Here is a 13,241-nt window from a genome sequence, read left to right as displayed (position 1 = left end):
ATGAGTGAGCCAGTTATCTCAGTAGAATGAAGAAAATGCATTTTTATTACCGGCTATGAACTATCTTTGTGATAGATGTGTAAACAAACCCACCCACATAAAGCACACTTGTAGATATGCCTTATGTACACATTATAAAAACTATAGATTAGATACCTGTATCATGCCAATGAGCCAGATCCTCAGCTGTTGGAAATCAGTACAAGCAGATTTACTTCAATGGAATTTTATCAATTAATACCAGGTGAGGATTTGGCACTTCAGCATTAATGTGAAAAGTCTGAGCATTGCTCACAATGGAAACTTCCTTCCTCTTTATTTAAAGGCACAGCACATTTTAGTTGTGCTATGTCCAAAGTGCTGAGTTTTTAAGGCACTATTAACTGGATTTAGCTATTCAATAAAGATATAAAGCATAGCAAAAGCACTTACTGTCTTGTCGCTGCTGGATAGACAGATCATCATATTCTGGATTTTCCTCCTGTTGTGAAAACTGGGCATGGACTGCAGCAGGAAGAGAGGGTGGAAAAGAATAATAATGTGTTACTTTTGAGGACTGCACACAGTTTTTCCTGTGGTGTGTATCTGAATGCTAGATTTTGCAGGAATTTGTTCTTTCAGACAGGGGAACTGAGAGGAAAATGAATTTGTGACACTGTGGCAAATAAATGTGCATGAAAGAAGAGACAAATGTAACCAGGAAGGAGGCAAGGGTGAAACTAATTTGAATGTTTAACAGAAGGATTTTTCTCCTTAGTTACAACTCATGGCTACAAGAGGTAAAGTTTTGACTGTGTGATGGTCTTTGGTACTCCACTAACTGATCCTTTTTGGATGTTCCGCCTGCTCCTAGCTTTCAGCTTATTTCCTGTGCGTCATGTGGATCAACCTGATAATTAGTCACTAATGCTCCACCAAGCATCCACCATCTGCGTGTTCAAGTCAGTCCTGAAAACCTGGATTCACCTAACCACCTGTATGGTTAGGGAGTCCTTTGGTGAAAATCAGCATGTTACAAATCAATGGGACAACCCTGATTTACACCACCTAAAAATTTGGCCCAGAATGCGTATATATCAATCCCTGAGTGAAGCTTCTCTTTGGATTATAGTAGCAAAAATCCTACAGAAATCTTTGGGATTACACCCCTGAAATCTGAATAGATATTTCATTGCTTTCTCAGCTAGACATAATGCACCCTTTTATGCCCTTTGTAAAATCTTCAGAGCAAGGACTCTGATGTGCAGAGGCATAACAGGGCAGCATAGCTTTCAGGGCAGCAGCAGCTCCTGGATGCTGGTTGCAGTGGTGCATTCAGACACCAACTGCGTCGGGTGCCATTTTTATGCATCTTCCCTCCCTGCACCCCTAAATACGCAGGGTTGCTGTTCTAGTCACCCTGCCCTAATTATGCTACTACTATTTTATTCTGTACTAGCCAATTAGCTGTCAAGAATGATGGGGGGCAGGGGGAGGAGTGGGCAGGGACAGAGTCCTAGGCCCAACCTCCCATCTGGGACCATCCCCCCTTCCCTCTTGCTGCTTGGGGTCTGAGCCCACTCCCCTGCCCCCCGCATTAGGCCCAGGCCCACCCCCCCCGCCATGTTACTTGCAGGGAGCAGCGAATCAGAGTGCAAATAAAGCATTACGGACAGAGAGACAGATAGAATGAGGCTTTTATAATATTAGAATTCTGAATTTATAAGATTTAAGTATTTGTAGGGCCAAGCATACATTTATGACACCAGAGAAATAACAAAAGCATATAATAGGAGATTATGCAAAGGCTCATTCAAACTGGAAAACCCCCTTTAATGCTAGAGGGCCCAGCTCTACACTCTGTTTCTGACAGAAGAAGTTGGCTTATGATATACAATTTCAGGTATCAGTACTAATAAACTGCAGAAGAACAGCAGTAACCAGAGGCAGCAGAGATCAATTGTACTGATCAATAGAAACCTATGAAGTTGTCAGCTTTTTGCGCCAGTGACAGAAGTCATATCCCAAACTCCCTTTTGTTACATTGAACATAAGCTCAAAATGTAAAGCCTCTGGTTAAAAAAAGGTACTGCTTAATGCAAATGCTGAATAGTGAAGGCAGACTCCGGTGCCTACACAACCTAGAATCCTAGCTCCCTAGTTCCTTGTTGCAAACAATGGATATGTACCATCAGAGCTACTATTCATCTCACAAGGGCAAGGCTGACCTGAGTGGAGCAGAGGGCATCCAAGACTGGCACTGGAGGAGTGCACACCACACCATTTTAAAGGGTGCATTACTGGTTTTAAACTTTCCAACCCTAGGAGGCCTTCTGTTTGTGTTCCATGACACAGAACATTTCCAGCACTGTGTTTGGGGCTATGCCACTCTGTACTTCCTTGCCCATTAGAAGGGATCGTTAATTTCACTCTTTACCTCTTGGTGAATTATAGTGTAATAACATTACTTTTTAATAGAGGTTAGCCTGGAACTTAACCCCTACTATATTATTATCTGAGACTTCTGAGGAATTTAACAAATGATACAACTAAAAAATTCCCCAGCACTTTGAATTTAAAACTCCAGCTTACAACATACAAAGCAAGTTCTGTCCATTTCTGATCCAAGCTTTCAAAGTCAGGAGTGGGAGAGCTTTGTTAAAACTCATGTCAACGAGAAGAAATAATCTGATGTTTTGGATTCAGCTACATTAGCAGCTCAGTGTAATCAGTGCACAAACTCAAACTGATGAGGCAACAAAAATATCCCAATAACCTGTCATTTTCCACAATCATGTTCATACCTGTCAGCCCAAAGAGAATTAGAAAAAGTACATTTTTTAAAATGGATAAGTAGACTGGGTTTAGCCGCACTGAGTTCAACAGAGTTGTTTCAGCTTTAAATCAGAAAATAAGATCAAACAGTCAGCTAAACACATGCTTTGAAGATGTTTTCATGAGTAACCAGGGAAGGAATTTGAGTCACCCGTGTCATGGGGAAATCCTAAACTGTCTCATCTAAGCACTTAGGACAGAACAATCCCATGTACCAGGACAGGCTGGGGGCTGACTGGCTGGGCAGCAACTCTACAGAAAAGGACCTGGGGGTTACACTGGAAGATAAGATTAATATGAGCCAGCAGTGTGCCCTTGTTGCAAAGAAGGCTAATAAGCGTACTGAGCTGCACTGGTAGGTGTGTTGTCAACAGGTCAAGAAAAGTGATCATTCCCCTCTATTCAGCACCGGTGAGGCCACATCTGGAGTACTGTGTTAAATGTTGGGCACCCACTACAGAAAGGATGGGAGAGGGTCCAGTGGAGGGCAACAAAAATGGTGAGGGGGCTGAGAGACATAACTTAAAGACAAGCTGAGGGAACTGGATTTATTTAGTCTAGAGAAAAGGAGACTGAGGGGGGATTCCATGGCAACCTTCAACTACCTGAAGAAGAGTTTGAAAGAGGATGGAGCTAGACTGTTCTCAATGGTGGCAGATGACAGAACGAGAAGCAATGGTCTCAAGTTGTACAAGGGAAGTTTAGGTTAGATATTAGGAAGAATTTTCTCACTAGGAGGGTAGTAAAGCCCTGGAACAAGTTACCCAGAGAGGTGGTGGAAGCTCCATCCTTGGAAGTTTTTAAGCTCCAGCTAGACAAAGCTTTGGCTGTGATGGTACAGTTGGGGGTGGTCCTGCCTTGAGCAGCGGGTTGGACTAGATGACCTCCTGAGGTCCCCTCCAACCCTCATTTTCTATGATTTCTATGATTTTTCTCTCTTTCAAACATCTTCCAGATTTTTTTCATTTCTTTTTTTATTTATAAAACTTCCCTGGCTTTTTAAACTGTAAACTCTCCTCTTTTTTTACATTATATTTCGGTCTCCTCCATAAATATTTTTAGCTTGGTGGTCAAGAACATTGTTCTGGTGTTGCCATATTTACAAAAAGTCTCAAATGGTCATAATGATGGATAACAATGGGAGTAACACACTTACTGGCAGGGAGATAGTTAAAAGGTGACAGTAAAATTCAGATGCTCTTTCCTGAGAAGCTCACTCCAGTTTCAGTTTCTGATGGATTTTAAAGTGGATTTAAAGATTGGTATCAGGCAGGAATTAAGCCCTTGATTCTGATACTTATTTATTCCTGAAGAGTGTTTCATTATGACTAGACTTTTGGCATCCGTCATCTCTATATTATACTCTTCACTGGTTCTATCCATAAATGCCAACTTTTTCATCTGCCAGTTCTTCCATCCCAGGAAGACTTTCAGCAAAGGTGAACCAAAATACGAAATCAAATTTATATTTCAAATGTCAGATAGGTTCCCTCATTGTTTTGTGTTCTGTGTACTCTACAACTGCTCTGTTACAACCACATTTACTTACAACATTTGCTGTCATGACTATAAGAATAGGCTTGTTCCTAGTTAGAAATTAATTTTCAATATGATTATTCAGATGCGTGACTGTGTTCTGGTTATTGGAAAAAGGTGTAAAGGGAATAGGGGTGTGGTTGGTTACTTATGTAGGCACAAGCTATGTACATTACTCCACAGAAAGTTAGAGTATAAGAAGTTAAAAGCATCACTGTATCTATCTGAGCTCTATTTTGTGAACTAGTGATGAGCACAATATTGGTATCAATTCTTCTGCCAAGAGTTGGAATTTGAAAACATCTTGAACTGATGGAGTGGAAAAGAGAAGACTAAATATAAGGTCTAAAACCAGAAGTATTAGCATAGCAATGAGGCAAAACCAGGTATAACCTAAGGCTTTCAGTCTATGTTATTAGCGTGCCAAGTTTTTAATCAAGTTTCAAATTTCACATTTGTTAAACATCACCCCCCCAGCAAAATCTAAATTATTTAAACAGGTAAAAATGACCAGAGGGAATAACTAGTTGTCTAAATTTTACTCATGTGTGTTGATGCAACCCTATTGCCCATGTTTTGTTTTGTTTTTAACTTGTCCCATTCCTTTTGCTGGGCTTGGGACAGTAGGAAATTACCAAATCACAATTAGGAAGGAAGGTAATAGGTATAGACAAGGGAATCTCATTTAAAAATAAAAGCCTGTTAGCTTCACAAAGCAAAGCTAAACTACTAAGGGGTTATTGTTTTCTTTTACAAATTGTGAAGCAAATTAGACTTTAAGGGGATTCTGAAAAGCAAAAGCCTCCTACCTTTGTTATGTGTAAAGGCAATCACCAATAGTGGTATCCATAGTGGTATTCGTAACCAGCTGCCATTGCTCATCTTCATTGGAGCTCGGTAGCAAGTACCGAACTGCTGGCTTCTGAGGAAGCACCTGTCTTTTTATGAGCCTTATATGGTAGAGGTGACTTTGGCTCAGTTCCCAGATTGTTTCACAAGGTACACGAAAGGTGGGGTTGCAGAACTTTTTGCTTCCCTTTGCAGGTGTACAGGTAAACAGAAGATGCTCTGGCTTTCCTAGGGGCTGGCCAAGAGTATTTGCATTCTGGGAGGAGTATTAGTTTCTAAAAGACTTTTCTAGGGTAAGAATTCAGAGTGACCAGTAAGGAGGAAGAGACTCATTTTTCTCTGGTATTGAAGATACTGGAATCAATACAATTTAAGAAACTTTTGAGTGTTTTTTGAGGTTTTTCCGCTCAATATCAGTTTTTCCAGCATGTAAGAAAATATTTTTATCCAGGATGTGGAATGGAGCCTTTTATGTTTGGGAATCTCATCTCTCCTGAGAAATGGTAGTTGTGCCGATGTGCACAGATTTTCTCTTGGAAACACGAAGAGTCCAAGAATATCAGAAGCCAGCAGTTATGCACCATCAGGGAAAGTGTAAGAGCATGAAATGAAAAGTGTTCAGTGCTTAGTAGTTGAACATATGCATAGCCTTCATAGAGGGATTCTTCTCCTCATGTGCAGTTCACTCCCAGTGCTGTATATTTGCATATATATCTATCCAGAGTGAAAATAGGCATTTGCTTTCCCTATAAAAAGTCAGTCAGTCCCATGCAATTTGGAAAACTCTTTTCCTTGCTGCTTAGAAGAATCTTTTACATCAGGAATGTGTTTAAGAAGGTTCCATTGTATGATGAACAATACAAACAAGAACAATGAGTTTTTGTAAATAGGTCGGTTTATTATTCAAAGATTTATTATTTTCGCAGCTTGACTTTTTATTGCATTTCACTTCTCAGTGGATAGAAATACAATCTATCAATAGGTGTTGTCCTAAAGCATGTATCCTTTCGAGTTAGCTCTGTATTCAGTGAATTCTGTTTATATATGGTATATTAGTTTCAGCAACTGGTGGTGGAAGAGGGGTGGGGAAGGATTGAGGGGAAAATGAAGTCTTACATTTTATCTGTTTTCAAACCAAGAGACTAGAAGTGAGAAAGAACCCTGTCCTTAATACAGTTCTTTAAAAATTTAAGTACTTTATTAGCACTATGAGAAGTACAGCACAGGTAAATAAACAGTGCTGCAGAAAACAATTTGTCAAATATTTCCATAAATTCTGATTATTATTGATTTATTGATTTCAGGAGGAATAGAGGCAGAAAACAGCTGTAGAATGCAGTACATTGAAAAAAAAGGCCACAAGATAATTTCCAACCATATGGCACAGTGAAAAATCCTAATTAATATTCTCACCAAATCCAGTATAACAATGCTAAGTAAACAGAAACAGTTTCTAAGAAAGTAAATTGTAACTGATATAACTGGTAAAGAATTATAGCAATTATCAAATAGTAAGATAAAGCCAGCCAAAAACAATCTTGTATAAAGTTGCATATATTAATGAGGCAAAAATATGTCCTTTTGTGAACCATGGCATTGTCTGACATTGGAAAATCAAATCATATCAGCAGCTACCACTGTGGTTTCTGAAACACCACACTGAATTACTTGTTCTAGGTACAGGGAAATATTGTGGTCTCTCAGAAGTCACAATGTAGTCACTTTTGATAATTATGACTTTAAGGACCAAAACATAACCTGTTTTACACTCAAATTTAACAGTCCTGCCTAAGCTTGCATGATACTGAAATCTGCATCAAACTTGGCCCATTATGTCTATTTTCAGTTGAAATTTTTAATAAAACATCTCAAATCACTTACATATCATAGGGTAGATCATGATCTCCTCTCTTTTGCTGTTGAATTGTAGGGCTGTGCAAAGCTTCGGTCCCTGATTTGATTCGGCAGAGATTTGGCTAGATTCGGTGGCCAAATCTCTAAATCCAAATCAAATCAGGACACCCTTTAATTTCTCCAAATTGAATCAGAACCCTCTGAATCAATTCAAAGAGATTCAGAAAGATTTGGTGATTTGGACATAGACACAACTTTAAATGTTTTTTCTACATACCTCAAGGTACCAGAGGCTTGTGGATGCTGAGATGCTGGTGTGTATGGAATATCCCACAGGAGCATGGGGGTCTACCCAGACACTGGCAGCAGACCCAGAAGTGGACCAGCAGCACTTCTAGTCCACTTCCAGATCCACCAGGGAGCATGCCAGGGAGCATGCCAGGGCCCAGGCTCAGTGACTGGTGCCTCCTGGGTCTGGGGAGGCACCCATGGTCCCCCTGCAGCCAATCGCTGAACTGGTGTGTATGTGGGGGGGGAGGGGGGTGGCCATGTACGCTCCCTGGCAGACCTGGAAATAGACCAGAAGAACTTCCTGTCCACTTCTGGGTTCACCACCAAGCATGCAGTGGGCCTCTTCATGCTCCTGTAGGATGCTCCATCCAGCCCAGCATCACAGCATTCACGAGCCACACCTGGCACCTCAAGGCATGCAGAAAAAACATTTAAAGCTGTGTTTATGGCCGAATCGCTGATTCTCCAAATCAGCATTGAATTTTCAGATTTGGATTTGGCCAAATTGCACTGGGGACAGTGAACCAAATCAACAAATCGAATCACTGTCCCTGAGTCAGGCAGAATCTGAATCCAAATTGAATACGGCCTGTTTTGCATAGCCCTACTGAACAGTTATTCACTTGAGTATTCCTATTCTCAATTTTAAGTATTTCATGTTCCTACCTTGTTCTTGGTGCATCTACACATGTACTTTTCTGTGGAGTAGAGTAATTAGCTCTACAGTAAAGCATCACAGTCAACATGTGTATCAGTATTAGGGTACAGTAAGCTAATTAACTTTGCTGTAAGACAGTAACTGGGACTAGTCGGGGACAGTACTATCTTATGGTGGGGTAATTTACTGTGCTGAAATGGATGTGTAACCAATGACTGTGGGCATAAATTGCTCCTGGTCAGCCCAGCCAGCTGGGGTCCTGCTGTGCCCTGGCTCAAATTGTTGCTGTCCCAGGCACAGATGTAGACTCTCTGCCTAGGAGCAGTTTACTTTGGCTCAAACTGCTCTTAAGTTTATTGCATCACATTGGCCAGATCCAGATGTGCAGGTACATGCAGTTTGTGGCACTGCAGACCTCTTTGTGGCACTCCAACCTGCACACCCGACTTGTTAAACTGTGTGCGGCACTGCTAATTTGCAGTGCTGGGAAAAGAATTGCTACCAGAATTTTCTGGTAGCAGGATTTCCTGGTAGCAACACCCCCGCCTCCCCAAATAAAAAAAAGTGGCTTAAATCACACCAAAATGGCGTGCAACAGGACAAATGCAGAAATGGGAGAGCAGGCAGCCAAGGGCTGCCTGGTCCTCCATCTCTGTACACCGTGGAGCCCCCGCTGAGGCACCCTGCACTCCCTCCAGCTTTCTTGGCTGGCTGGGTCACAGTGTGCCTCAAGATGGGGAAGCTCTCTGTCTCCACATGCAGCAGCGCAGGGGCTCTGCTGTGAGGCCCTCATTCCAAGGCACATGAAGCCCCTGTTTTCAGGCACCTGGTGCCCCAGCCATCTATGGAGCAGCTGGCTGGGGCATGGCATGCCTCTAGAAGGGAGGCATGCTGTGTTCCAGCCACCTATGGAGTGGCTGGATGTGGGGCAGGGTGCCTCAAGATGGGGGCCGCACTGAAGAGCCCTTGTACTGAGGCACATGGAGCCTCCATGCTAAGGCATGCTGCAAGGAAGGCTGGCTGTGGTACAGTGTACCTCAGCTGGGGGCTCCGCAGCACATGGAGATAGAGCCTGCTCCCCTGGAGACAGAGCCTGCTTCTTCCTGACTGCTTCCCCATCTCAAGGCTCTTTAGGCTGCCCTGGCTCCCCAGAACATGCTCCTCCCTAATTTCTTCCCTGTCTCAAGGCACACTGCACTCCAGCCAGCTGCTCTACCACTGGCTGGGGTGCAGGGTGCCTTGCGACAAGGGATCCATGTGCCTCAGCTCAGGGGCTCTATAGCAGAGCCCCCACACTGAAGCACACAGAGGCAGGGGAACAGCTATCCCTGGACTGCCTGTTCCCCTATCTGTACATGCCAGTCTCCAGCTGGCTGGGGGCACAGGGTGCCTCAGTGTGGGGGCTTCCTGCCGGATAGCCCCACTGCTTGCCTGAGGCACCCTATGTCCCAGCCAGCCTCCCCCCACATTGCATATGGAGCAGTGAGACAATGTGTTGCACTGCAAAGTCCATGGGCAGGGCAGGGGTATGCACTATGTCACAAAACAGTGGCACGAATTTGTGCCGCTACTATTTGTGCTGCTGCAAATGCATGTCTCTGCTCGTGTGGATATGGCCATTAACTGGATGTGTGGATGAACCCATTGGATATGTGTGTGTGTGTGTGTTGTGTTGAGTTTTTACATATTAAGCATACGCTGAAATAGTTTGTGAACATTTCTTCAAACTATTGAATAGTTCCAACTTTCAATCTCCTGATAATCTGGAATTTTCATTACATTTATAAAGGGAGAAATATGATGATTCAGATGTTTTGCCTCTTAAAGTGACAGCCACTCATTTCCTTTAACTGACTTGAGGGAATTGTTCAATAAACAAAATCCTTGTAACTAGCTAGAACTTAATTACATACATTAAAAGGGTATTAATTCTTCTTTCTCCCATCTCAAAGTCGTGGCAGGCGGGGCACCCCAGATGAGATTGAGGGCCCAACACCCCAGCCCTCCTACAACAAGTAATGTAGGGTATTATAAAAAATTCATGGAATTATCTGCTGCTGGGAAATGCAGTTTTGAGGGTGTGTCTACACTGCAGAATACAGTGGATTGTAGAGACATCAGTGCTCACATTAAATTACTTCTTTAGAATCTCAGAACAGTAGACTCCACATGCATGAAGAAGGGTGATTGCACCTGAAAGCTTGCTAAGAACTTTTTTCCAACTACTCCATTGGTCTAATAAAAGATATCATATCTACTCAAAGAAACTTGCCAGGATTAAGCTACCTAACTCAGGTACAAGAAGTGTTCTAGCTGGGTGGGCTAACCTTGCCAACAAATAAATTTTAAAAAGTCTAATCAGGTGTAGTGATTAGAAAATCTTTATATTTATATGTGAGTTTTATTTTGAAAAGAGATTTATCAACAGAACATCCCAGTAACTTTAAACAGGAAAACATGAACTACTCAGTGTTAGAAAGCCATTCACAGTTCAAAAAGCACTACATTTTAAATATTTCAACACTCTTATAATACTGACCTAATTACTTTGTTTAGACTGCTGGGAAAGATTTGAAATTTAATTCCAGGCACTAAGCTGGTCAGGTGGACCTTGGTATTAGCCCAATGGTGTGAGATTACTACAAATTCCCTATGTAACCCAGTACTTACATCTGAGTACACTACTGCTGTGAACTATTTTCACCCTATTAAAATATTCTAAGCTTGAGCGGGGTTGTTTCAGCCTGTGGCTTATTCACACCTTTCCTTCAGGTCAGGTCCCAGACAGAAGTTGTCATTCCCAGAAATCTTGCATACAAAAGACTTAGTTTTCCCTTCTGATGATTGATTGCTTTGTGCCACTTGCTCCTTCCCAGCCTCATTACTTCCTCCTGCATTGCTGCTACATCTGTTCTATCTTCTTTTTTCCCCCCCTTTCTCTCCCTTCTTCACTTTAGTACATGTTCCTCCTTCCACATTTACATGGAACACACTTCATTTTGGGCAGGGGTGGATCCAGGGGGAGTGCAGTGGTGCAGTCTTACCCTGCATTTGGTTCCTGCTCTACCCAGATTTTAAAACCAACTGCCAGGGAGGGGCAGCAGTATTTCTATTTACGCAGTGCTGAAGAAATCAATTGACTTCATGGCTCATTTATCATCTCCCTGATTCCTGTTAATCTCTCTTTATAGGTGTTAATGACCCTCTCTCCTTTTTAATGGTTTTAATGTTTTGCTATTCAACAATTCTTTCTTCTGCAATGTTGCTGTTAACCATTTCTGGTAACATGTCTCTTCCATTTTACAGCCTTGCAGACTGTTTTTAGCTCTAGTTAGAAACTTTAATTCAGGTGTGGTAACATTAACTCAGGTGCAGAAATGACTGACAGCAAAGTATTGGAGCCATGATTAAGATGCTTCAGAAGGCTACATTTTTTTTTATGAATCTGAATATGAGACATACATTTAACTACAATGCCTATGGGCCTAATATACAATATTTGTTGACTATTTTTTTTGCTTTGTTTTTTGGATTTTATATAAACTTTATATAGATTCTAGCCAATTAATGCACATTCCAATAGTTATATTTGTTTTTGGTTTGAACTTAAACTGACATCAGTAAATCTAGTTTCTCTTTAACTGGAGAAAAATGTGTGTTGTGTTATATGTGATGATTCACCACATCAGCTGCACCCCCCCTTTCAAAATCTTATATCTGCCCAGGAGTTTGGATCCAAAGCCAAGGGCATCTTTGAAAGAGGAATATTGCCTGCAGCAGAACACTCAGAAATACTGGTCTTTTGAGAGTGGCACTTCAAAGAGATACACTGTATCTAATTACAGTAAAATAAATATCAATTTTAAAACATTTTTAATTCGACCCACGGACTTTCTGATTGGATTCAAGATGACTGTCTTAACTATATAGATAGATTTGTATTTTTATGATTTTTATGCATCCACATGATCTGTAAGCTTCAGAATGTCTATAAACCCAAATATGCATTATTACAATACAGAGAATTGGAAGAACAACGTAAAGGTGGAAAAAGGGACTGCTTGACCATATCATAATGCAGTAAGGGGGGTGACCAGGCTAAGGGGGGATGACCAAGCTAAGGGGGATGACCAGGACACAAGCCCCAGATGCTGAGTTCGTGAGGGAGGAGGTATGCAAAATAGCACCCCACCTTGATTCTGCCCTGATACTGAACCACCCAGGGTGCAAAAGTGCCTAGCCATACCTCTGCCATAATTATTTTATTACATACAAAAATAAGGTCAACCGCTCTTTTCTGAAGTATACTGCATAAACACTGTAGTGTAATGTCTATACACAAGAGGGCCAGATTAAGACTTCATTTTTATCTTATTGTCTCCATAGTATTTAAACAGGTCTAAACTCCTGTAAAACTTGTAAGTACAGGTAACACAGCTGCCCATATACATATTGTAGCTACATGGGAAAACACACAAGTTTACCTAATAGTAAGAGTAGGTCATTAGAGGTACTTGGTAAATATTCGTAGGCACCAAGTGGTGCTTGATTGGTTGGCATATGGGTATGTAGATCCAGGTATACAGAGGGCCTAGGCACGGTGTGCACAGGTAACTAGAGGGCATATTACTCATGGGCAATCTCCAACAGTTTTGGGGTTTCAAAATAATGTTGCTATAACCCACATGTAAAGATGCTTCTGCAAACACTCTATCATACATTTTGTTTTGCAAATATACATGAAGCAATGCATTCCCAAAGGGTCCAAGATACTACACTCCTTCCTTGGTACTGCTCCTTAAATCTCTTGTGTGTGAGGCAGCTCCAAGTCTTACCCACTTCTAACTGTCCCTTCCCGAGGAGAAAGCCATCCTTTTTCCTTCCCAGAAGCTCCTATTTGCAGAAGGAGGGGCAGAAATTCCTGAATTATTCATTCTGTCTGGATAGCAGCTATCTGTTGGGCACTTGAGAGGCCTCCTTTCTACCTTGTATCTCTGTGACAAAGTAATTCCAGCAGCCTCCCTTTTCAGTTTTGGTTATGGTGATTTTACAGCTTTTTTGGGAAAATGAAGTGAGGTTCCTACAGGACAATTTTGGATTGTATCATTCAAAGACTTCCTAGGGCAATAGGCACTGTTGCACCATTCAGGGAAGATGAAAGATGAGCTAAATAGAAGGGATTTGTTGATTTTAGTGATTTCAGCAGGATGCAAATGTAGGGTCCTGGAGAGAGAGTGAG

At 41.7% G+C, this 13,241-nt stretch overlaps 1 protein-coding gene across 1 annotated transcript in view; it reads right to left on the bottom strand.

The window, feature by feature from the left end:
* LOC149871401 (uncharacterized) overlaps nt 1–5,232 on the bottom strand; it is a 64,775-nt gene extending 59,543 nt beyond the window's left edge. Inside the window, exons 1-2 of the mRNA XM_090034617.1 lie at nt 5,160–5,232; nt 433–504 (exon numbers count right to left, since the gene is read on the bottom strand). Coding sequence (XP_089890743.1) covers nt 433–504; nt 5,160–5,232 — 145 coding nt within the window. The remainder of the gene's footprint in view (nt 1–432; nt 505–5,159) is intronic.
* Between the last annotated feature and the right edge of the window lie 8,009 nt (nt 5,233–13,241).

This window comes from Crocodylus siamensis, chromosome 2, assembly GCF_052110815.1.
Source record: "Crocodylus siamensis isolate JL-2025a chromosome 2, ASM5211081v1, whole genome shotgun sequence".
NCBI classification, from domain to species: domain Eukaryota; kingdom Metazoa; phylum Chordata; order Crocodylia; family Crocodylidae; genus Crocodylus; species Crocodylus siamensis.
Note: the sequence above shows the minus strand (reverse complement) of the source record. Positions and strands in the feature narration are given on the sequence as shown.